The sequence below is a fragment of the Melanaphis sacchari genome, unplaced genomic scaffold (genome assembly GCF_002803265.2).
Source record: "Melanaphis sacchari strain LSU unplaced genomic scaffold, SCAv2.0 Contig4_pilon_pilon, whole genome shotgun sequence".
In the NCBI taxonomy this organism is placed as follows: Eukaryota; Metazoa; Arthropoda; class Insecta; order Hemiptera; family Aphididae; genus Melanaphis; species Melanaphis sacchari.
Window position 1 is genome coordinate 1,914,940 of NW_020271335.1, and position 27,175 is coordinate 1,942,114.

Sequence of the window (27,175 nt, forward strand, 5' to 3'; positions counted from 1 at the left end):
GCAATCGTGCATCCAAGAGAACCATCATTCTTAGGGTACTTGTAAAAAATTTTAAAATTATAGCAGCAATAGTTGGTGCTACGCCATAACCATTATCGTCTAGATAATTATAATTTATAATACAACTAGCTGTATTCCAGAAAAAAAAAATGATTTTATTATATTCATTAATTTTCGGTTAGAGATGGCTCCAAGTTTTTATATTGCTGACTGCCGACTTGCTTGTATGTATGATGAAAATCTCTTGCTGTTGAAAGTGGGTTGTTTTTGTGTTCATTTGGACTAATAAGTGGAATAAAAAAAAATAAAGGTACTTCCAGAAATTCGATTTTAATTTTGAAAAAAAAATGAATTTGTTTGCTCATTTATGTGTTTTACAGGAATTTTTTTTTTTGATAACTCTAAAGTTAAAGTGAATTTTTGAAAAAAAAGAAAATTAATCTGGTACTTAATCAATTAAACAATAATACAAACAATTAAAAATTCATTCCCTACATAATTTAGAAAAAAGAAAATTATGGAATTCAAACATGTTTTCAAAATTAATATCGGGCTTTTGGTATTGGATGAATTTTTCTTTCGCTTCTAAGGACTTTTATAGCCGCATAGGATTTGAAAAATTGTTAAATAGCAAATCATAATGATATTTGACTGCGCGTAGGTTACTATAGGTTACACTATGGATTTCCAAGATTTGAAGAATTTTAGCCGCGAGTCGATGACTAACCAGCGGGTGATAAGAAATCAATAAGAGATCATGTATCAAAAAATCATTTAGTAGGTAATAGGTACTTAGTTAATAATACATATTATTTACAGAATAATAATATTATAATATACTTGTATAATTCATTAGAAAAAGGCTGAAAATATATTATATTATTTGTCATTGAACATTATATTATACACAATCGCAAATGGCTAATAAAATATTTTTTTGTATGTTATCGTGATTCAGTCAATGTACAATTAACTCACTATCGATTATTGTTTTTTTGTGATAAAAATGAATTATTGGCGTTTTGGTAATAAAAAACGATGTAAATTATTCATACAACCAAAAAAATATAATTATAAATTGGCAAATTTACGTATAAAAAAAGAATAAAATTCAAGAACTCAACAATGACAGGGATAGCGTTTCAGAAATAAACAAGAACCAGGTAAAAAGTTATTCAATAATGATATTATAACTATTTTAAATATCGGTGATATTTTTTTATAGTTTTTAATTACAATAAATCGAAGTAATGAGATGTACAATGAACACGGCGATAAGAGGTAATAACGTATATATTTAGTATGATTGCTATTTTTAAATAAATACATAATTATATTATAGTAACTGAACAATTTATTGAACATTTAAATTTCAAGATAAATAAACAGATATTTTTTATAAATTTTAACTCAAAATAATTTGCAAATTTTCGTGATTTTGATGACTTTTGTCAAAACTTTTAATTCAGACGATCGTATAAAAATATTGTGAATTTACGCACAGCATCTTTTTTAACTTCCATTAAACAATTTATGAGGAATCCCGAATCTTGTATTATCTTGCATTCTAAGGTCTTTGACAATATTTTAAAAAATAACAATAAAAATTATATGCTGTAAATAGCTCAACAAAATTGTTTGGTGAATAATAATAATATTAATAATGTTAATCAATGGAAATATCTTAAGTATGTCAGAGGTATGCTCCAATTTTATATTTCAATATCTTTTCTGGTAGGAAAGTTAATCTACTTGGTACTTTAAGGAATCGGGAGTTACCCGTTTCCGCCAAAAGTGTATCTTTCTCTTTTCCTCCAAAAGTTTACCTACCCATCCCTTTTCTACTCAATGAAAAAAAAAAAATAAAAAAAATTACACATTATATCCATATTTTATATTTTTATGGGAGTCATTCATTTGGTATTTACTACAATAGTAAAATAATAAAAGGTGGTAGAGGAAAGTAAGTGGATACCGCTCTGCTGTACAATAAGTGTTACATAAGTGGTTAACATAATTATTGATGTGTTAAATTTGAATTAAATGATTCATTGTTGTATAATGTATAAAAAAAAATATTATGAGTGAAGACAGTCAGTCAAAAAAACTAATTTTATTTCATGATATATTTTTTGATATTGATATTAAAGTAATTATTATTTTACATTTTTACTATAAGTATTACAGTAGGTTGATTTAATGTTTGCTGTGAACATTGCATATATTATGTTATTAATATTTAATTATTATAATGATATATTATGTTATAATTTTTATAAACTTTTGTGTCAATACCCTACCTTAGTATAAGAATTTTTTGTTAAGACAGTGTGAATAGTGTGAACAGGTATTGGTTTAAAAACAATTTATACAATATTTAAAAAATGTTATTGGATACAGTAAAATTTATATAATACGTACAAGTTTTAAATTCTTATAAATAATAATAATGTTTTTCAATTATAAAAAAATCACTTATATCCTTATTCCTCACAATATGCTTTTTCGCACTAAATTAAACTTCGAATGTCTGTTAAAAATAAAAATATTGTAATTTGTTTCCGTTTCAATATGAATTACTTATGAGCAACTTTATATTAAAATTTAAAATCTTAGTTATTAATATTAAACATTTTATGTATTTTAAATTACGAAATAATTTACAGTTGTTCCTCATTTTCAGGTTAAGAAGCCTATATGATTAAAATAAAATACATATTAAATGTAGTTTATTTAATATTATACTCAAAACAATTCTTTCAAACCATAAAGATTGTTAAATTATTATTATTTACTATAATTTTACATAAGAATTAGATAATATAAAATGTTTTGGTTTTAAATAAATAATCTCCAAAATAACTTAAAATATCATTAATACAAAAAAAAAAAACCATTATTTTTAAACAAAGTATTTTAGTTTTATGCTCATTACCAATCAGTTGTTTATACTAACACATTGTTTTTTCCTGTACGATATATTTTTCTAAATTCATTATGTTAACACGTTCAAGACATTTTATGTTACGATCTTATAACTTTACTGATAACGAAACGACTTCAAGTCCAGCATCTACTGTGCTATCATTTAGTCCTTTACAAAGTTGTGCGGAGAGTTAAGTTGTAAAACTGCCTTATCTAATGAAGCCAAATGTTTCGAATGCATCACCATGGCCGGTCGCGCTTAAGATAAATTTTATACGGCATGTTGCGGATAAAACAACGTCAATTTTTTCAAATATACCACCAAGACCGGCCGTGCCAAAGCGTAAGCCTTTACGGTGTGTTACTGTTCCGATCACGAGTTCAGTTGAATCACCTTCGTTGACGACGCCAACTGTCTCCCGTGTTCCATCTTGTCAGATCGCTTATAGGCCTTTACCGCGTGTTGCAACGATTTCTACGAGGCCAATGATAGTTGAGCCACCTTTGCCGAAAGTCATTGGAGTGCTTTCGTGGCCGACTGGCCGTAGATTTTTGAGATATATTATACCTAGGTCTACGTCACGTGTTGCTCCTAAGATTTTACGGACAATTGGCGTCACTACTTTAAGGCCAGTAGTTGGAATGTCTTTAAAGATTGCATCTTCATCGACCGATGCCGCTGTGACTCGTCGAGTGATGTCGCTGCATCTTCGTCGAATGACGCCGCCGCGACTTTGAGAACAGTAGTTAGCGATTCGTCTTCGTGGATCGTCACCGCTACATCTCTGCGGCAGCCATTACCGCCACTTTTTCGTGGTACGTTGCCACTTCTTTTTCGTGGTGGATTATCAAGTCGCTTCGTGGAGTATTGCTACATCAAAATGTTGGCGTATAAATGTATAATACGTATACAATTAAATTGACTGTATTAAATATTCGATAAATTATTCATTCTAAACCGGATATTCTCTATATCATATATTCATATTACATTTTTTGAAGCTATATAATATTATTATCATTGATATGTATGAAAATAAAAAATATTGATTTATTACTTAAATTTTAGATTGCTGTACAATATTTATATTTTAAACTGTTGTAGTTATTGTTAGTAAATTATTGTATAATGATCGATTAAAAGTTAAAACATACTTGAAAAATATAATTATTTTATAATAAAATATTTATTTATTTTTTTCGAGCTAATTTTATATTTGTAAATGCATGATTAATAATTAATGTATACTTAAATAATTTTTTATGGGAATTTTTGCTGTTTATTCGCACAGGTTTTTTCGGACTTTTTTTTTCTAATAGCTAAAATAATATACTCCAGAAGAGGCAATAGATAAAAAAAAATAAAGTACATAATATCCGATGGTGAAAAAGTTACATTAAAAAAAAAACTGATGATTATTTATCAAGTTCAAGCACAGTTAAACATTACAAAAAGAAACTACTGTTATTTTGTTGTGTAGACTTCGAAAGGTAGTCTATGAAAATTTTTTGTGTACGTATAGAATCTAAAACATTATAATTTATATTTTCAAATTTAAACATGTTTATTTTAAGTTTTATATAGTAGAAAAAATATACAAAGATGTCAATTTTTGAACTTCAAAAGTTGAACCATCGGTTACAAAATTTTACATGCATTTTTTCTCCCTGGATTATTGACCCAAGATTCGATAAAGGATTAACAATTGGGCCCGGTATACCAGAAAAGAAGCTTTAATTAATGTATATTTGTGTAGCAATATGCATTATTATTTTATTAATTATTAATTACCTATTACCATTGATTAAATGATCAATGCTATTACCTATTAATAAATTTAATCATCATTTACATAATAAGTGTTTATAACATAATAATTATATTATGTGTAGGAATAAAGTTTTAACTATATTATAATATATTTTACTAGGTATTCTGTATTACCTGTTTTGTCAATACAATGCGCACCATGAAGGTAATAAAATAATTATTGGTAAACTGTTTTATTGATAAAAAGTAATAATTAAACATTCGGGAAACTCAGCAGACTAATAATTGTCATTTACTACTTACATACACGCCAATTACCAAAGGTTATAGAATATTGCCTATATTCAACCCCTTAAAAACGGTCTGTTTTCAACAGCTTTAGTTGATTTTTTCAATGTCAAACACTCAAATCTACCATACTGGAACGTCTGGAACTATGAAAAATCATAAATACGATACTGTAGGTAGATAATAATATTAATATTTAATAAGCTATTGCCTATTACTATTCGTGTAATGTGTATTGTTATCATTATCATTCGTACGGTTCGTATTTATTGATTGTATATATCTTATTAGTTATTAATTAATAATTATTATCCATTAAATCACATACAAAGATAGATGTCTTTATAGGAAATATAAACAATAGGTTTGTGTTACTCAGTATAGCTTTGCGTTATAATTATTTATAGGTATTTAGCACACCAAAGACCAGACTACCAATACTTGTTTGCATTAATTATTCAGAGGTGTATGCAGCTAGTAAGAGCAGGCGTCGGAAATCAAATTATATGGCGGTCCAGATAATTCGAAAACAACTTTTTAGGGCCAGAAAAAAAAATTTTATTTACTAAAAATTTAAACATTAGTTGATGTATACATTTTTGTGTTAAAAATACATTTAAGCTGTATTTAATACGAACTGAATAATATTATAAGCAGTAGGTACAATGTCCGGTGTTATGTTATCATAATTATTATTGTAAACAGCGATGAACCATGTCAATTTTCAACTATATCATAAAAATAAATCAAACATTATTTTAAAATCAATATATTTATATTATTATGCGTTTTAATGGCTCCATCGCCTCGTTTAGAATTTAAAATATGTAAATGATCAATCAACATGATATTATAGGACTACTCCGATTACTTATAAAGAATATATATTAATATCGATATGTATAACTTCTAGCAGGTATATATAGTATACTGCTTATCAACTTATTAAACAAAAAAAACTTTTAATAGTTTTAATAGTTGTGTAATATTATCTGTTATAACTTATAACATATAAAATAATTATAACAATGTTTTATTAGGTTTTTTATTGTGTTTATGATATTGTACTCGATTACCTCTTAGAAACATTTTTCAAAAACAAATCGAAATGATCATTCAGATCAGTGCCGATTACGTAGGTTGCCTAATTAAATAATATTTTGTATTTTGTTCGAAATTTATACCGTAGCACGCAAGGACGGTTTTAGAGAATTTGAGTGGAGCTAATTCATAATATTCATAATATTATCATATTATAGTATATTTATATTTCATAGTATAAATAATAATTAATAAGTATATATCTCTAACACTACATTTATGTGTGTCTATAGACTATAATGCTCAGTGGTATAATATATTTTTTTTAATTTGTTTTTAACAATACAATTTTTTAGAAATACGGGCATGGGAGAAAGTGTTCTCTAGTACTTCTGCAGTCGCCTCTGGTAACCCGTAAATATGCCACATAAAGAGTAATAGATACTTGTGTAATTTTTATAACTGATTGTAATTGTGTATAACATAATTAGAGCTCTGAATTTGAAATATTTCAATACCTATTGAAAAATATTTTTTCTTCTTTTAAACGTGTTTGTTTATAGATGATTAGAAATAATAAATTGATTAAAAATATTGATAATTAATAGCTTTTACTTAGTCGGTCTTCCGTGTGTTAAAAAGATGTGTTTGAATTAATTATATCATAGATTTGTAAAATATATTCTATATTATATGTAAATATGTCAAATACTTTTTATGTATCATATAATAATAAATAAACCAAATTTTAAAAATGTTCACTTGCAAGTTGATGAAACTATAAACTTTTAGATACAATATTTTTATTTTTATTTTTCATTAAAATAAAATATATAATGACATTTTAAAACCCTAATTATAATACTTCATACTAATAATATGTCAGATTGTTAGCACACTTTAGTTATCTTAAAATATATTCTTAACTTGAAATGTTTACTTCTACCTACGGCTTTATTTCAATTTTATTTTATATATACTTGTTGAAACCTTAGCTCATTTTTAATCAGTAAACTTTTAAGATAGAAAATAACAATATAAATTAGTTTAAAAACCATAATGTTATTAAAATTTGAACAAAAAAATATGAGTTACAATTAAAAAAAAAAAAATTGTTTTCCTGTTCATGTGCGGAAATACATAAGTAATTTGAATTTTTGAAAAGACGGATATACCTATTCTTATGTAGTAACACTAGTAACTAGTAGTTAGTAATTATTTTATACTTGGTAAGAGTAATGTGTAGATTTATATTTGTAAATATTATGTACTTCAGAATGTTCCAATATATTATGTTGAATGTATGATGTATACCTTTAACCTTACCTAAGTACCTAACTTACCTATGCCATTGTATAAATAGCTTTTAATCCTGTTTATACGTATTATTTTATGTTTTATTATGAATATAATATTTTTATTTTCAATTGTATGTGCAGGATTACACTTTAGAGAATAAAATCGTGCCGATTTTAAACTATATGTTATCTAATCCATATAATAATTATGAACTGATAGATACAATGTATTAATATTGTATTAACAATAAGTACCCAAAGTACTTATTAATTACGTAAAACACCTACTTAATTTAAACTTTATTATTAAACGTAATAAAATAGTTAAACATTTAAGTGTGTAATATTATATTTTGAAGAATAATGGATAGAAACTAAAGAATTTATCAATATGTTTATGATACAATTAAAGCAATGGATATTTTTATTGATAGAATAATGTGTGTTTGGAAATGTTATTCTAAAATATAAGGTTTAATAATTCAATAAAAGATTTCTCAAGTTTTTTTGACTGAAATAACTTAAAAAATACAATTTAGTATTAAATAAGATACATTTTTTTTATGAGTTTTAAATTTTTGTGTACTTAAAATTTTGTCGTAGTTTAATACTCACAGATAAAATAATTATTTCTTTCTGAAAATTTTTTATTATTTTATTATAGTTATAAAATATTAACAGTAAAAGCTTGAAATATTATACTATACCTACTTAAATTATCATTTTTTAATTTTTATTGACTATAAAATGTTGTGTTTATAGTTTAGAGTCATTTTATGTTTAGGTTCAATATTTATCATTGAATTCAAATTTAAAACATCTATTACATGTAAAGAGATATTTAAATAATGCGGGTAAATTTAATACTTACTATATATTCCCCCTTTAAAAAAGAAAAAAAACACTTTTGGGTCGATAATATTAAAAAAATAAAACAGTTTCAATCTTCAAAGCTTATAAATATTAACATTAACATGATATTGTATTGAATTTGGATATTAAATTGGTACATAAATCAGTTAATAATTTTATAAGTAGGTAGGTACCTATAGAATTGTTTGTTTATTATTTTTATGCAATTTATTGTTTATGATTTTAGTGTTAGTAGTGGTCAGTGCTGCTGAACTGTTGCTGCATTTATTCACGATCTGTATAATACCTTAATATTATTATTATTTCTATCTACCTCTTATTAGTGTTATCTTAACCTTTGCTAATATGATAAAATATAATACGATATAAGTATCTGCTTCGGACTATCGAAATACTCATACTTTCAACAATCATTATTAAAACGATAGCATAAGATTTAGAATTCTGGGATTAATATCGCCTTACCGGTCACGAAACAAGATAAAAAAAACATTTTCAAAGTTCCAAACGTAATTCATCATAATAGGTTAATGCGGATTGCGTTAGCTTTAGTAATTGTTAGTCGTTACCCGGTGAAAATTGGTATTATTTTGAAAGTGAGGATAAAATACAGACACTAAAATACAAAACTGAATGTACAAAAGATATCAGATTTTATTTGATCTAAATACTAATATTAATTACAATTTAGACTTCGTGTTACTTGTAATAGTCAGTGGATATCATCACGAGTAAATTGTGACATTTGCTATGGTTTGTACGCACGTGCACAGCTTGGTCGTCGTCCCACCTCTCCTGTAATCCTGTGATCGATGTTTGAAATTTTTTTATTGTTAAAATTTATTATTTTGTTAATCATAATGAAAATCTTGGATTAATATAGCAATAACTTGAATTTACCTTTCCATACATTTTTATACCGTTGGGATAACTTAATCAGAGTGATTATCCGTAATTCATATGATTCTCTAAGTAGTACTATAAAGTATAAATAATATCGAGGGAGTTACCTCATTAAATTAGGCTTATCTTTAAAATGTGCATAATAATTATGTTAGTCATCTCGTAAACAAACTTCTAATAGTCAATATTCTTTATATGATTTTTTTTGTTAACCTTGAATAATAAAATCAATTTAACTGAAAAACATTTAACAGTTATTATTATCATCAAGAAAAATGTATCATAGTTAAATTGGCGATTTTAACCAAACATAAAAATCAGGTATAAAATGTATCCAATCATAATAACTATTTTATTTGCTGTAACCAACGGCAAACATATAAAAACAAAATAATAATCATTTTTCATGAGCTAATAAATACTTGTGTCAAAATTTGTCACCATGCTTCGTCTACTTAAATTTTATCCTAATATATATTCTTTATTATTAGGGTTGCCAGATTTTAAAATTACCAAACCGGGACATCATATTGAATAACCTTTTTTTTATATGATGTGGAAATATATATATCCTTTTTTTTATTTTAATATTTATTGGCAAATATTTACAATTTTTTTACATTAACTTATTACTATTTTTACTAATATTGATACTTTTCGTTTGAATGATTTTTTTTAATAGAGATATGTTATTCTTAATTTTTTCAATCTAAATTAGTTAATATTTATAGCAAAAAATTTAGATAACATAATAAGATAATTATATAGTGACATTGTGTACAATATTATTCTAGGTTTTCTTATTAAATAATACGACATTAAAGTTATTTTCTTTCAGCTTCTATCAACCGGAACAAACTTAATAACCGGCCAGGACACCGAGACGGCGAGACATGCCGTCAAAACTGGAATGAATGGCAAGCGTATCAATTACCAACAGTTTAATACACTTCTTGCCCAAAGCACTGTATATTTTTAATTATTATTCATCATTATGTTTATATATTATCTATAATTTTTTCTAATTTTATTTTATTATCAATTATCATTTATAATTAATTATATATAATTGTACCTACTATCCAATTGTAATCATTAGCTATATATGTATTACTGTTTCTATATGTAAAATTATAATCACCCAGCTATTATCGATTGTTTAAATAAATAATAACCAAATAATATTTAAATAAATTTAAAAAGAGGTATATGTAAATTATCTATACACATTTTAGCTATTTGGTTTCAATGCCTATTTTGTTAATTTTTCCACATTTTATTATGTTTAAACTTTTAATTATCACTTCCCTAGTATACGTTTATATAACTATTGATAGATACTTATAAAAAGTTTTTTTATTTTATAGTTTTATTATATTATAGGTAACTATAAAACATAACGTAGGTAGGCGTATATTTAATATGTAGTCCTTTTCAATCTAGTATTTAATATTAAGATAAATATAGATTAAAGTCTATAGTTTATGTTTATCGTAGTACTTATTTTTTATATTTAAATAATTAATACAATAAATACTTTTTAGTATTATTTATTATTTTTACATACCTATACCACTCCACTTGAAAAAATGAATAGTAAGAAATAAATTTAATTATAAATATTACAAAAAATAGTATCTACGTAGTGTTTTAGAAAATTGAAAATTAATTAACTTTATTGCTTAAAGAACACTCACATCTCACAAGGGCGTTCAAAAGGGGTTAAGTTAAATTATTGTAATATCTACACAATTAAGGCAATTTTAGTTTGATACAATAATATTTTTATTTATATATAGTTAATATCGACAATGATTGCAGAGTAAAATAAAAAATGTACTATGAAGGTATTTTTTCCGTGAAAATATTTACCTGCAATTTTACAACAAAAATATTTTATAATATAATTTTTTACTTGGAAAATATTTGCAAAAAAAAATGTCAATGTTTTTTTGTAATTTTAAGGTGTGAAAACTTCCGATTTCCATCAATGAACAGAAGTATAAAACTACTGAAGTAGAGATTAGACTATAGGATAATAGGAATAGAAGTAATATTATACTTATACAGTGAAACCTCAATAACTTGAATCGGTTGGGGGCAAAAAAAAAAAAAAATTCGAGTTATCGAAAATTTGACTTACAGACGTTCAAGTCATCGAAGTGCCACTGTATATTGATATATATATTATATAAGATAATATATATGTTAATTATGTATCAATTTTACAATTTATACATAGACAATTATTATTTCATTAAACTTGTTAACTCACTATCTTAAAATACTAAAATAAATAGAATATTAAACACAATAAAAAGATAAGCAATGTAAATATAAAGTAGGTAATAACTAATAGGGCGTATTTATCTGACACTTGAGTCAAGACTCACAGTCATTATATTAGTGTTTTACCATGATAACAATTTTTTCTCTGTGCTCGTGTAACAGTCATTTATGAATTATATTATTAGTTTTTAGTTTATATTTTGCATTGCTTAAGTTAACATGTTAAAATTATTGTTCTTAATTGCATCTTGCACCTGCATTTTTGCACAGGATGATACCGAAGAGAGAAAGCAAATGGATGTGTTCCGTTTGCCCAACAATACCGAACCAATATCTTATAAACTAAATATACAGCCTTTTATTGAAACAGAAAATGAATTCAACTTTAACGGTACCGTGCAAATTACGGTTAAAGTGAAAACAACAACAGAAAATTTAACTTTAAATGCAGATGATTTAATAATAGATCAAATCAATGTTAAGAATATAAATGAATCAATTAATATCGATGTGAATAACAGATATATCGAGGTTAAAAATGAACAACTCATCATTCAACTTAAGTCACCAGGATTACTTGCTGATCAAGTGTATGAAGTTCAAATCACATACTCGGGAAAATTACGGGACGATATGAGTGGTTTCTATAAAAGTTGGTACATAGACGAAAATACTAAAAAAATGAAGTAAGTTTTATTTTAGATAATTTGTAGTTATCTAGTATGTATATTGTTTAAATTATATTTGTATTTTATTTACCTTAAAGTTAATTGAATTAAAGTAATTAAAAATTATTATTAAATCAAATACTAGATAATGACAAGTAAGAACCATTAATTTTAAAAACACACATTGTAAAACCAATACGCCCATTACTCCGCCTAAAAACAAAGTTATAGTTATATCTTAGCTTATATGTAAGCATTCCTAAAATGAAAATAATATTATGGCTTATCTTACACATCGTGTTTATATAACTTACTTGTTAAAAACTGGATCCAAGTTTATAATTATTAACTTAGATATACGTTTATAGGTTGGCAGTTATTAATTTATTATTTTTGGTTTAAATTTAAATTTATTATTGTCCGTATGAAGAAATATTATTTATGTATTCCATTTATTTAATTTTTTTTTTTTAGTATGATTTTTTTGAGATTTAAGGGGGTAAAATTGAAAATTTTAAAAAGGCAATCTTAAATAGACTTGATGACAAATTCAAATCTATTTTTAAAATTCTTATAGCTTCACTATAGATCAATTGGTACATTTGAATTAAAATACGTCTAAATTCCTATTTATTCTATGTGTGTTAGATAAAAACAGAAAATTACCGTTTCCAATCCTTTTAATTACAAATATTTACTTAATTAACAATTGATAATGAATAAAGAAATAAAATAGTAATAAAAATGATATTACTTGCTATTATATGTAACATATTTTATATCAGAGGTCACTAAATGGGGGACCGTTAACAAATTTTATCTGGCCCACAGTCCGCAGACAAAGAATAAATAAGTAATGATATATAGGTATTATGTGTTATTGTTGTAAAATTTTTCAAATATTTGTAATTTTTATTATGTTTTTAATGTTTATAAACAATAGTAAATAATAAATAAAAAAAATAATGTTTTCATTACATTCAATTTTAAAATAATAGCTATTATATGTTAAAAATATGTACTTAGAATTTTGATGACCCTTGAAAAATATTTTCAGATTTCTAATGTGGTCCTTTAAAAATATTAATTGTGACCTTTGTTATATATTATTAGAATCATAAATTTATCATACACAGAAATGTATGTAATGTATTTATGTTAAAATCTTTAAATATATTATGTTAAAAAATTTTCTACGTAGGAGTTATATATATTACATATATTTATTCTATGTTTGTTTTAGATGGTTAGCTGTTACTCAATTCCAACCTACATATGCTAGAAGGGCGTTCCCGTGTTACGACGAACCTGCATTTAAAACACCTTTTTCAATTGTAATCACGAGATTAGAATCACACATTTCTTTATCAAACATGCCAATAGCACTAACAACAGACCAAAATACCACCGAGTAAGTTTATAAAAAATAATAAAAAAAGATATCTGATAACCAAAAATTTTGAAAAGTTATTCAAACATTTTATATTTTAAAATCAAATTTATATTACACAGATCTTCAACACAACTTAAATATGTATCTGATCATTATCAAACTACAGAACCAATCTCTACGTATTTAGTAGCATTTTCGGTTTCTGAATTTGTGAACACAACGAAAGATCAAAAAGTTTATATTTACACACATGCAGACTATATCGATCAAACAACTTACATTAACGAAAGGGCGAATAAATTGCTCAACCTGATGGAATTTTACACAAACATACCATATACAAATTCAAAAATAGGCCTTTTAGCGATTCCAGACTTTTCGTTTGGTGCGATGGAAAATTGGGGATTAAATACATACAGGTAAAAATAAAAATATTTTTTATGAAATTTATTTACTTAATACAATATAATAATTGAAAAGTCATTTTTAAATCATTAGTAATAACAATTGTGTTCTTACTTTCTTGTACTTTCTATACTTACTAATCTGTTATATATATATACATCATAGGCATAGGCGTAGGGTGGTAAGATTTTTTTTTTTTTTTGGGGAGGGAGCTGTAGCCTTCCTAGGAAGTAGGGCATATATAAATTTGTAAAGGGCTTCATCTGCATTTTTGAGGGGCTATTTTCCAAACTAAGAGGATAACCTCCCCTAACTACGCCTATGATCATAGGTTGCATAAGTAAAGGGAAAATAGGAAGCTAAAGATGTTTTAATAATAAATCATCTTATTTCATATTGTACCTATATTGGTTATCAAGTAAAAATTAGTATAACCCATTAATAAACCATATATTACTCATACGTAAATATTTGATTGTTTTAATTAATATTATAATAGTGACTAATGATTAATAAGTCTAGAGCGCGGATTTATATGTATTAAAAACCAATTAAATATGCACTAAAAATCTTAAATATTTATAAATATATGTACTAAAATGTTAAAATATGCACGAAAAATAAAAATAAATATGCATAAAAAAATTATTTTTTGACCAATAGTGAAATAATGTCAGTGTTCAATCATGGCCGTAATCGATATTTTCTTATCTTAATAAGATTAATCTAAATATTTATTTCCTTAATTATTGATCTAAGCCCTAAGGTCATATTTGAAAATACCGTTTATACTTATTAATTTATTTTAATATTAATGGAAATTATATAAATAAAATATTTTTTCTCATATTATATTAGACTGCAATAGTATATACTTAAAAAACATTAAAATATACACTAAAAGATGAAATATGCAATTAAAATTGTAAAATAAGCCCTTAAAATAGAAAAATGTCAGAGTATGCAAAAATATGACTAAAAAGTTTCATTTATTAAATGTTATATCATGAAACAAATTTTCTGCTCACTTAGCATATCATATAATTAATTAGAATAAATATGGAATGCATACAAATCCGCACTTTCTTAATAACTAATTATTCAAACTCAATGTTTTAATAATAATAATAAAAAAAAAACATCAGAGATGTAGACTACTGAATCATTTGTACCAATATTGAAAATTTGATTGCACTTTATAATAATAAATATCTAATTACTTAAAGTTTTAATAAAACATTCTCTATAGGTAACTATAAGTGTACGACGCACGTATTCTCGAAAAAGGGTCTATGGTACTTTTGACGAATTGAGGTTCACTTATTTAAATCTAAAGTACATCAGCAGCTAATAACTATAAGAAGTATATATTAACAATAAATCTTTTCATTTATTATATTTACCATTTGATTTTTAATTTAATTAATATATTTTGGTAAAATTTGTTTCATTCTTACATCTTGATCTAAAATAGGAAGGTAGATATTCAAAATGTATATCATTTATAAAACTAAGTAGGTACTTTACTTATACTAAATGTTCTTTATTATTATAAAACATAAAACCAATAAATATTTTATTATTAAATATATGTTTCAGAGAAAAATATTTATTAGTGACAAATAAATCTACTGAAAAAGATAAAGAAAATGTAATTACAATAGTTCAACATGAATTGTCACACCAGTGGTTTGGTGATCTTGTAACATGTTCTTGGTGGGATTATACTTGGTTAAATGAAGCTTTTGCTACATTATTCGAATATTTTGCAGTTCATGTGGTTAGATAATCAAAATTCGATTGTTTTATGAATCACAATTAGTTAATCAATAATTTTTCAATTGTCTTTTACAGATAGAACCTGACTGGCGTATTGGAGATATATTTGTCATTGAACAACATCAAAAAGCATTAGTTTACGATCATATATCACGTCATCCAATCACAGCAACTGTTAAAGAACCAAATGAAATTCAAAATATTTTTGATATAATTACTTACAACAAAGGAGCTTCAGTGTTAAGAATGTTAAAACATGTATTGAATGATGATATATTTAGAACATCTTTAACATTATACTTGAATACTTATAAGTAAGTAAAAAAAAACCTGAGATGGTTATTATTAATAAAAAGTATTACTTTCACTTTTTAAAAGACATCAACAATCAGAATTCCTTAAAGAGGAAGTTTATAAACGTAAATACTTTAGGATTTTAACTACAATATTTTTTAATTATTTTAGGTACCTATTTCGTTATAGGTTTGGTCAATTATAATTTTAAATAAATATCAAAGAGTAATTAAGCACCTTTTATCTAATAATAATATTAAGAAGAAGGAAAATGTTGACATAACTAGTTAATCTCTCGAATTAGTCCTAATTTAATTACTCTCCCTTTCACAAGTATTACATTCCTAGGAATTTTAATTTAAAGTTATTCATTAATGAAAAAAAAAGTTATTTTATTAAGTATCTATATTTTTGATGTATGCATGAAAACAATTTTTTATTATAACATTAAATTGAGAAACTTTTACATGATTGTAAATAATTTTTATAATAAAAATCACATTTATAAATATAAATATGATTAATTAAATATAAAAAAATTATCAAGTTCAGTTGTCATGATTGTAAATTTTAACGAAAACTATATTGATCGAAAAGCGAACGGTAAGTTTTGGTCAAAAAGTGATAGTGGTTGAAAAGAGTGATGTCCATTGAAATATAGTAGGTAGGTAAGTGATAAGTATAAATATGTAATAATAATTTTATTTGTAATATATTGATATATATAATTAATATATATGTCTGTAGGTCAATACTTAATAAAGGCATAAAGGTCTTGTATATGACAATATATTAACATACTAATTTTTCTTTAAAAATTAACCAAGTATTATAATTTAATTTTAGATATAAAGCTGTAGAACCAAAAAATTTATGGAATTCATTTGATAGTGTAATATTTGACGCCAATTATAAATCAGGAATATTAGGAAATACAATTACAGTTGAAGAGTATATGAGGTCATGGACTGATCAAGCAGGATATCCTGTAATAAATGTCGATTCAGGCAATCCCAACTTTCTTATTGTAACTCAAGTATGTTGTATTTATTTAAGTATTAACATTAGAATTATTCAATAATATTCATAGGTGTGACTAGAACTAGTCAACTAGGTATGAACCGAAGACTCTCCCTGCGGAAACTAACTTTCATGTTTCACTATAAATTTAATATAAATATTATTTTTTAAGTAGATACCTAATATTATGATCTGATGTCTGTCCACTGTTTCAAATCTTAATTTAAATTATTTTACCTATAAACCTATACGATTGACTATAAGGATTTAATTTCGATTGACTTTGTGAGAAACTCTCAAATTAATAAAATAATTTTAGATACTTATTGACGTTATATACAATGATAATGTGTTTTTCATTTTTGTGTCTGTAATCACGTTTTGGAGTAGTAACAATGGTCTAATCATCAACATGAACTTGAAGATTTGAAGTTTTCATTAAATATTTTGTATCAACATTTTTAAAATATCACTTTTTTGTACAATTTATAGACATTTGAGATGTTTTACTTATGAGTTTATATAAATATATATTTTTTTTTTTAGGGAAGAATTGAACATTAATTCACATTTAATTAAAAATTTTAAAAAAAATAGCGTAGCCAAAGATATATTTTTTTATAAGCGACTGAAATTTAAATATTGACTATATTATATACTTAAACGTAAAACATTTGTTAGTTATCTGTGTAGTGAATATTAGTATGGTAATAACTACTGAAAAAATATTTTTGGAACAATTTTAAATGTTCTGTCAACAAACTATGGGTAGAACTATTCATTAAACATCTCAGATTGTCTTTAATTGCAAAAAATAAAAATTATTATTTTCCTACACGTTAGCTAATAATCAATATCTTCAAATGAATCGTATAGTATAACTGTATAAGAATTTCACATAATTTCTAAATTACATATTATTTTTATTTCAAGTATTATAACATACATTTTTACTTACAAATGTTATATTTTTCGATGAAAGAAGGGATACAATCACGGTTGTTACATTTTCACTATTTTCGTCATATTTTATTTTTTTATTTTTTTTTATTTTTTTGTTTTTTATTAGTAATATTATATACGTAAGAAAATTAAATAAGAATCACATAAACTATACTTTTCACCGCACTAATAAATTGTTGGTAAATAAAACTAGTCGATTTCAGTATTCAGTAGGTACTAATATCATTGACTTGAGAACACGATTGATCAACTAATAAAGATAATCTTTATTGCAACAATAGAATATTATATAGATACATTATTTTACAACACATATATTATTTTAATATTGCAGCACCCCCTATAAGCGAAGGTATGCGAACTAATAGAATCGAGTGAATCGACCATCTTTGATTCATGGTACCTATTCTACAAAGTTAATAAGAATATATCGTTGAAAATGTCTACATTACAAACTAAATAATATTAATTAATATCATTATTTTCAAATCAATAAACCATCTTACTGGTAGACAGCATACAAAAATGAAATCCTATTCAGTATTCCAGTAATAAATAGTAAAAATAAACTTGGGTCATGTATATATAATAATATGTATGTCTGGGGCATAAGTGCATTAAATTACATTTTAAACAATAATTTAGCTCAAAAATAAACTGAAGGAGCTAATTTAAGACTTTAGGGTGCTAAACACCCCCTGGCACCCCCGTATGTGCGCCAATCAGAATTATTACTTTCACGTTCCTACCACTGGTCTTGATTATTACCTATAAATGACGTGACGATAATTAGCAAATACATTATAAACGTACATGATATGGTCTATTGTCTATACCATATAATACACAATATACGCATAAGTTATAATATCTAACATGACATAAATATTATATACCTATACGTATATTATATTTATATAGGTAGATATCTACACAAATGCCTAGCAAAAATTAAATTAAGATTTTTTTTGAAAATATTAGAATTATTGTAGAAATTGGATTGGGAAAACTGCACTACAATTGTATTTAGGTAGTAGCAAAAACAAGGAGTAATATATAATTAATTTATGAATAAGAGCTTTAATAAATAGGTTTCTCTTGCTACAAAGGTGGTTTGTTCATGTCTATAATAATGTTTGATATAGGTATCAATAATGAGCTCACTAAACAGTAAACACAATTAGATAAGTAGGGATCTGATTATTTATTTAAATGACTTGGATATAATTATTTTTACAGAAACATTATGAAGTGGATGTGCCTAAATTAAATTATACAACTTTGTGGTATATTGGTCTTACATATACTAGTCAAAAATACCAACAATTTAATAATCTTCAACCAACTGTTTGGATGAATAATACAGAAACCGAAGTAACTATACCACTAATGAATGATGCAGGATGGGTAATATTTAATCTTCAATCAACAGGTACCTATGATTTTATCCAATACCATTTAATTTATTTTATAGTACTTATTGATTTATATTATCATTTGCAGTTTTAAAATAATAATTAGATTTATTAAAATAAATGTAAATATTTGTTTAAAGGTTTTTATAGAGTTAATTATGATATTACGAATTGGTATCGACTAATTGACGAGTTGAGGTCTAACCCAAAAACAATACATGTTCTTAACAGAGCACAACTGATTGACGATTCATTTAACTTAGCAAGAGCAGGCGAATTGACACACTCTGTACCATTTACTTTAGTGTCTTATTTAGAGAATGAAGATGATTTTATTCCATGGTACTCGGTGAAAAATAGTATGTCATACATTGTAGAACGGTTAAGACGCTGTCCACATACTGGAGCTCAAGTACAAGTAATATAACTGTTTAAAAATCATATTTTTCAAACATTTAAAATGTAATAGAAAATTTTTAAAATCTTAGGATTTTGCAAAAAGGTATGCAGAAATAGCATACAAAAAAGTCAGTGACCAATACGAGAAAAATGACAGCCAACATTTAACAAAGACTAGTATGCAAGCATTTTCAAATTGGGCGTGCAAATTAGATGTTGAATCATGTGTTAATTCATCTTTAAATTATTTTAATGAATGGGAGAAAAATGGAACAGAGTAATTTATAAATTGAATAATTAGTGTAATTATAATTTGTTCTAAATTAATTCCTTTATATTTCTATATTTTTTCTCAATAGAATTCCACCAGATGTTAAAGAAGCAGCCCTTTGTAGTGGTGTCAAAAGTGGAACTGCTGAAACATGGAATAAAGTTTTTGAATTATTTAAGGATACTATGTCAACCTCAGAAAGGCAAGCATCACTATTAGCATTGGCTTGCAGCACAAATGGAACAATATTGTCAGGGTAAATAGTAAAAAATATTGATAAAAAAAAGTAATGAAATGATTAAATTATAAAATCAAAAATAATATTCATTAAATTTTAGGTATTTAAACCTTTTACTTAATGATGATTGTCCAATACGTCCACAAGATTATAAAACTATGTTTAAATCACTAACATCAACTCCTATTGGTATTAACGTAACAACCGACTTTTTACAAAACAAAATCAATGAAACTCTGAGAAAAATGTGGGAAGGTGAAGAAATGATTATGCTAATATACTCATACTTGGCTTCAAATGTAGCAACAATGAAAGAAATAAATGAGGTATATTAGATATTTTAAAATAAAGCTATAATAATGTTACCGTAATGACTAATAATAATAATTGAATATAATTTTATTTCTTTTGAGACATGATAAATGTTTAAATTTATGGTATTTTTTAAATTATATTTTCAGTTAAATGTAATCAGAAATTTCACTTATTTATCACCGACATTGAAAAAATCATTTGATGAATCATACATGGAAGTGGAACTCAATTCTGCTTATTTTGAGAGGTGTCATCCTCTTATGCACGAATGGTTCAATCCATCCACTGCTTCTACTACCCAAGCACCATCCAGTGCTATTTCAAATTCATATCAATACATTAATGTCATTGTTTTATCTTTGTTTTTTATAACAATACTAGTAAATATTAATTTTTTCAACGCAATGCAATAATTATCAATATATTTATTGTTTATTAATTGTATATTGATGTATCATTTGAATTGTTAAAAAATAAAAATAGAAAATATAAGCTATTAATTTTTAATAATTTTTAAATGATCTCCCAACATTTTAAACTGATATCTGTGTCTTTTAATTGTTGTTCATCATTATCATTTTCATTGTGCCTCTGTCCAGAAGCTGTTGCTAATAGAGGAAGAGTTGGATGTAAACTGAAATAATATTGAAAAGTTTATTAATTCATTTAAAAAAAATTGAAAATTAATTAAAAAATAAGTTTTAATAATTTTAATAATTTAATATTTTAATATCTATTAGTTTTTACAGCAGAATATATATATATGTAAATGTTCATAAAGTCTGTGTTATTACTAACCTGACACCATTGACACAATCATTATGAACAGGAATTTTAGAATTTAAAGTAAGAACACTTTCTACACCATCAAACTTTTCAATATTCTGGTCTAATTTCCATGTACTAATTTCACCTGTACAATTACCTAAAAATAAATAATATGAATAATATTTTATAATTGTCAAAACTTATAAGTAATTCACACAAATCCATTAACGTATATAAGTATAGGTAGTTGAAATATTGAAAGTTTATAATATAAAGTGTTTGTTATCAGTTATCACTTACCTATAATTCTTTAATAATGTATTCAATATAATTCAAATTCTGATTGTTAGAATTTTTAAGTATATTTTTATCTAGATTTTTAAATACCTAACTACTTAAAAAAAATATACTTTTTTAACAATTTACATTTTTTTTTTTTTTTGAATGGTATTTAATTAATGATTTTTAAAAATACTTGAAAATTCCAAAAATTAGAAGTTAAACAAATGCATTTGACAAATCATCTAATCTTTGAATATATATTAGTTATTTAAAAATTAAATAGTTTTACCTGAAATTAAATATTGTCCATCTGATGAAATATCAAAACAAATTCTTTGATTAGTAGTCACTGTTCTTTCAGCAGAATATAGAGTTTGACCAACATTCCTTAAATCCCAACACACAATATCATTATCACCTTTTCTACTACCCGAATATAATTTCAACCCATCAGGTGAAAATTGTAATTGGGTAATTCCTGACTTATGTCCTCTTAATATGTACATAAGTTGATTACCTCCATATATACCTAGGCAATATATTTTGTTAAATAAACAATATTACAGTAATAGTTTAAAAAAAGAACTCACCAATATCTTTACTATAAGTACCAACAGCAAAAATACTCCTGTCTACTGGGTTCATGGCTATAGTTGATATAATTGATCTATGTAAATCTGCTTTAGTAGATATTTCAGTAAATTCACGTCCCGGGCGGTCTGTACGGAAAATATTTAATTTTCCATAACTACCACAATAAATTTCTTCTCCAGACCAGTTAAAACATAATGAGTTAACATGTGCAACTTCATCAACACTGTTAAATAAAAAATGTTATGAAAACATGTAATACACGATAAACTTATATAAATTAATATTTTTATACAATTCATAGGCAAAAAATTTGAAGTTTAAACATACATATATAATATCTAATATATAAAAATCTCGTGCCACAAAGTTTGTTACCAAACTCCTCCGAAACGGCTGGACCGATTTTCATGAAATCTTTTGTGTATATTAAGTGGGTCTCAGTGAGTGATGTTAACTATTTTTCATACCCCTAGGTGTAAAGGGTGGCTCACCATAAATATGTATAACAACTGTTGGATATCGGCGATGGAAAATACAAAAAAATTAAAAATAAAATATAAAAATAATAAATAAAATAAGATACAACAGTTGTTGCCAGGGAACTATATGCGATAAATACGCGGTCATTTAATATTATGAAAAAAGATGGAAACGTAATCTACGTAAATAATTGTACATAAGTACATAGAGCATTTACATCCAATTCATTCCTTCGTCTAGCATTCGAGTATAGGCCTGATATTAAATATTACGCTCATTCGAAAGTAGAGATTGGTGCTATGGACAAGGAATGTCCGCATGGTAATGCGCTTAAGTTCAAAAATGAGCTAGCCGGTATGTGTTGCGTGTCAGGAAAAGTGCAACTACCGGAAATTGAAACCCCACCTGAACCATTGAACGGTTTACTTATCGGTATAGATCCAGATTCTAACCTGTTCCTGAAGTCAATTCGAACATTCAATTTATGTTTTCAAACGACATTGTTCGGAGCAACAGAGATAGTTAAAAATAATGCTGCAAATGGTCAACAATTTAATTCAACATTCAAAATCAAAGGCCAAGTTTATCATAGAGTGGGCTCATTGCTACCAATGCCAAACAAACCACATACATTTTAGTAATTTTAAATTTATTAGTTAAGATATAAAAAATTAGTATTTGGTGTTTTGTTATTCTTATGGGCCGTCATCATTCTCAGTGCTCCATTCATCTCAGTCATATAACAGTATACGACATTCCCTCTCACTTACAATAATTTAATTATTTTTTATTTGAATACCAATATATTCATTAGAAATAATTTATATGGCAAAACAACGTTTGCTGGGTCAGCTTGTATATATATATAAATATGATTACATAATACAGTAAATAGGTGTACCTAGAACCAGATTAAGGGAGGAGCAGAGAGCTACAATCCTATAATTACAATATTATCTACAGCTACCTAGTAATTTGAAATCAATAATGTAATAAGTTTTACTAGCTTTTGAAAGTCTAAAATCATACTTAAACTAAGAAGAAAATGTCTATGCCAAGTAAATATTATTATATATTTAATAGTTTTTAAGTTATTGATGAATAGATAAAAATAAACATACTGATCATATACTCTATAAGTTGCTTCTAATTCTCCATCTATAGAGTTCCAGAGGTGAATAGGTGATCGGTTGCTAGTACTCAAAATTCTGAAAATATGACAATAACTATTGATGTTACACTTTATATTACTTGAATTAATATTTAAGTTTATATACATTTACTAACAACTTTACATCATCACTCTTTTGTACAGTGTTCGGGTACCATACATAATCGTATATAGTACCACCTTCTTTTACTTCATTGACTTTATGAAGTTTTTTATATAGTTTTGTTTCATCTGTTACAATATTAAAAATCCGAAGTTTATTGTCTTCACTATTTGTTAAAATACTAAGACCATCAGGTGACCTATTTGTAATAATAAATAGTATTATTAACAGAATTATTGACAGTTTAATTGTTTTACCATTTGCATCCTTTTAAACATTGTTGAAATTCTTTGTCATTCACAAGGAAATCATCAGAACATGAACAAATGAGTTGTAAGTTTTTAAATTGAATAGGTTGATAGATTTCCATATTTTTTTCTTGAGCATCTATCAATGATTCTGTACTCAATACTAATTAATTTTAAAATTGTAATTCAAGTTTTAAATAAGGTAGTTACGAGTAATATGATAGAATTTAAAATTTAGTCTATTATTTAGTTTTGGACTCAACAATAAATAATAAAATATCGTAAAAATTTAAAATGCATGCTAAAACTCAATTGTCACTAAATTATTATTGATGTATACAATATGTTATATTAATATAAAGAAAACACAACGATGAGAAAATATTTTAATTTAACTAAAAACGACAACATTCATAACATTGTAATTTAAATGTTTTAACAGTTCACGGAAAGATCTTGGAATCGTTTAGTAAAAACTAAAAGCCAAAGGATAAAATAAAATTAAAACACATTTTAAAATTTTGATAAGTGATAACGCGTTTTGCATGTAGTTAGAAGTGATAATAATGGCTTTTGATAAAGCTAGTTACGGTTTTAATAGATTAGATTGGTAATAACCACAGATTATATGAAAACAGATTGTGCACTTAGATGTAAACAAAAAATGACCTGATAAGGTTGTCTCCAAAATCAATGTGACCATTTCAACGGACTAAAAATATTTGAACCTTATCATATAATGGTGGCTTACCTGATAGTGATACCGGAACAATGCTTGTAAACATTTTGTTATGATCTTATGAACTCTGGGTCTCTGAGACTCTGACTCTTCCTTGTCGTGCTCTGACTTGTGATTTTCACGTGTTTGGAAATTGGTGTTCTGATTGTTTTTAAATTTGAATTCGTTTGTTGAAATTGTTTTTCACTAAAGTTTGCAGTAGTCATTTATTTCGTAAAAAAACCTTTTTTATAGTATTTATATTGTCAAATTTGTTTCATAAAATTGTACACAATCTAATACTATAAAAATGACTATTTGTGCAGTCAAATTTTGCAACAATAAAATGTCACAAACAAAAAACATTAGCTACTTCAGATTTCCAAGCGACCAATTGAGGTGAGTGATTGAATTTGTTTTATAATTTTCATGTATATGCATTATAATTTGATGTATTACTAATTTACTTTAGGTGTAAACAATGGATGGAAAATTGTCACACTGTAAATTTGTTAAAAAAAGACCCTGCTATTTTATACAAAAATTACAGAGTGTGTGGTGTTCATTTTGAAGACAATATGTTTTTAAATCCAAGTAGCAGGAACCGTCTTACAATGAATGCCGTGCCAACAATATTTAGTGGTAAGATTTTGTTTACTAAAATTAATATTTTTATTACTCCGTGAAAATTATTCTAATTTGCTTTTGCTTTTGCTTTTTCTGTGGCTACACGGCTGAGAGATGCATATGGATAGTTCAGCTACCAAAATTCTACTCAACAAAGTGATTGATGAAATTGATGCACCCCCAGAGCTCTGAGGGTATTCAGTGAATTGCAGATGTTGACTTAAGTTTATTTACATTAATTTAATTATTATACATTTTTTTTTCTTCTTGTAAAGTTAGCTAGTTAGATTTTTTTTTTTAGTTTAGTTTTAACTGCAAATAATTGTAAAATTATTTTAATTTAATTTAATTAAATAAAATGTATTTTACTATTAATAAATGTTATGATTTTTTTCAATGCATCTACTAATGCCATGCAAATTAATGAACTACTTTAATATTAAAACAAAAATATAATTTATAGCTGAAATATTGTATGAGAGAGAAAAAGAAAAGAAATTGATAGAAGAAAAGGAAAAAGAAATTGGAGAAGAAAGGGAAATGCAAGAATTCGAAACTCAGGTTGCAATGGCTTCATGTTCCAGTCCATCACATTCATTATCTTACAGTGATAATGTCCCGGATAATGTATATACAAATGTCAGTGATGTGTCTAGTTGCTCTTCCGTTTCTAGTAAGCTGCAAGTATCTACTAGTGATTCATCCTGCCAAACTCCACTTTATCTAACTAACAAAACTCCAAGAAAATTGAAACTACAAAACGAACTTCAGTCCAAAAACAAAAAAATTAAAGAAATGAAAAAACAAATTAATGCCATAACTCAACAATTAGTACAAGTAAATACTGTTGAACAAATGTTAACGCTATGTAAGAAGTTTTTACCTCCTAGTTTGTTTTTAATTATTAATACGCATGTTAATCGTAGAGATACAAAAGCAGTTGGGTATAGGTATAGTAATGAATTTAAACAATTAGCTCTTACCATTTATTTTTTGGGACCAAGGGTGTATAAGTTTTTGCAATCAACTCTTGCCCTGCCTAATCCATGTACACTAAGACGTGTAACAAAAAATTATGAAATAACTCCTGGTCTTAATGATTTATTGTTTAATTTTTTACAATTTAAAATACAACATTTTTTACCTGAATCATTAGAATGTGTGTTGTGTGCGGATGAAATGTCCATAAAAAGTAATTTATTTTATAACATAAGTAAGGATGAAATAATAGGATTTAATGAAACAAACAATCGCAAAACGTATGATCCAGCTAAATTTGTACTTGTATTAATGATTCAAGGCGTAAATTTTAATTGGAAGCAACCAATTGCTTATTTCTTTGTTTCGAACAGTTGTACAGGTTTTGATTTGCAGGACATAATTTTAACCAGTATTTTAAAACTTGAAAATATTAAAATTAATGTTAAAGCATTTGTTAGTGATATGGGTTCCAATTTCATAGGCCTATCAAGTAAACTTCAAGTTAGTCCCGAAAGGCCATATTTTGAAATTAACAATAAAAAAATAGTGTATATATTTGATCCACCACATCTTTTAAAAGCCACCAGAAATATGTTTTATCAACATAATTTTAAGTTCAATAATGAATTTATTAAAAAAAAACATTTGATTTTAT

At 25.5% G+C, this 27,175-nt stretch overlaps 2 protein-coding genes and 1 long non-coding RNA gene across 3 annotated transcripts; 1 reads left to right on the plus strand and 2 right to left on the minus strand.

The window, feature by feature from the left end:
* Positions 1-5,010: 5,010 nt before the first annotated feature.
* On the minus strand, positions 5,011-9,153 carry LOC112599083. The gene is made up of 3 exons (XR_003114923.1): positions 9,097-9,153; positions 8,900-8,999; positions 5,011-5,130 (listed from the first exon to the last, which is right to left on the minus strand). It is a non-coding gene; the product is annotated as an uncharacterized LOC112599083 (long non-coding RNA).
* A 2,393-nt stretch (positions 9,154-11,546) lies between these two features.
* On the plus strand, positions 11,547-20,976 carry LOC112598695 (membrane alanyl aminopeptidase-like). Its single transcript, XM_025345238.1, has 12 exons — positions 11,547-12,074; positions 13,300-13,467; positions 13,569-13,868; positions 15,454-15,634; positions 15,709-15,947; positions 16,774-16,963; positions 19,150-19,342; positions 19,466-19,743; positions 19,814-20,001; positions 20,084-20,251; positions 20,334-20,559; positions 20,695-20,976. The coding sequence occupies exons 1-12, from the start codon at positions 11,608-11,610 to the stop codon at positions 20,959-20,961; spliced, it is 2,865 nt and encodes a 954-aa protein (XP_025201023.1). The 5' UTR covers positions 11,547-11,607; the 3' UTR covers positions 20,962-20,976.
* A 22-nt stretch (positions 20,977-20,998) lies between these two features.
* LOC112598696 (telomerase Cajal body protein 1) lies at positions 20,999-24,465 on the minus strand. The gene is made up of 7 exons (XM_025345239.1): positions 24,204-24,465; positions 23,960-24,145; positions 23,794-23,880; positions 22,189-22,415; positions 21,888-22,127; positions 21,347-21,473; positions 20,999-21,182 (listed from the first exon to the last, which is right to left on the minus strand). Exons 1-7 carry the CDS (start codon positions 24,314-24,316, stop codon positions 21,062-21,064), a joined length of 1,101 nt encoding a protein of 366 aa, XP_025201024.1. The 5' UTR covers positions 24,317-24,465; the 3' UTR covers positions 20,999-21,061.
* Between the last annotated feature and the right edge of the window lie 2,710 nt (positions 24,466-27,175).

Bases quoted from the DNA above. Each gene is read 5' to 3' on its own strand.
- LOC112598695 (XM_025345238.1), top strand. From the start codon at position 11,608: ATGTTAAAATTATTGTTCTTAATTGCATCTTGCACCTGCATTTTTGCA. The intron at 16,964-19,149 runs GTATGTTGTATT...TTATTTTTACAG, and splicing joins ACTTTCTTATTGTAACTCAA to AAACATTATGAAGTGGATGT. The intron at 19,343-19,465 runs GTACCTATGATT...ATTTGTTTAAAG, and splicing joins ATTTAATCTTCAATCAACAG to GTTTTTATAGAGTTAATTAT.
- LOC112598696 (XM_025345239.1), bottom strand. From the start codon at position 24,316: ATGGAAATCTATCAACCTATTCAATTTAAAAACTTACAACTCATTTGT. The intron at 24,146-24,203 runs GTAAAACAATTA...TATTACAAATAG, and splicing joins TGTTTAAAAGGATGCAAATG to GTCACCTGATGGTCTTAGTA. The intron at 23,881-23,959 runs GTTAGTAAATGT...TCATATTTTCAG, and splicing joins AAGAGTGATGATGTAAAGTT to AATTTTGAGTACTAGCAACC.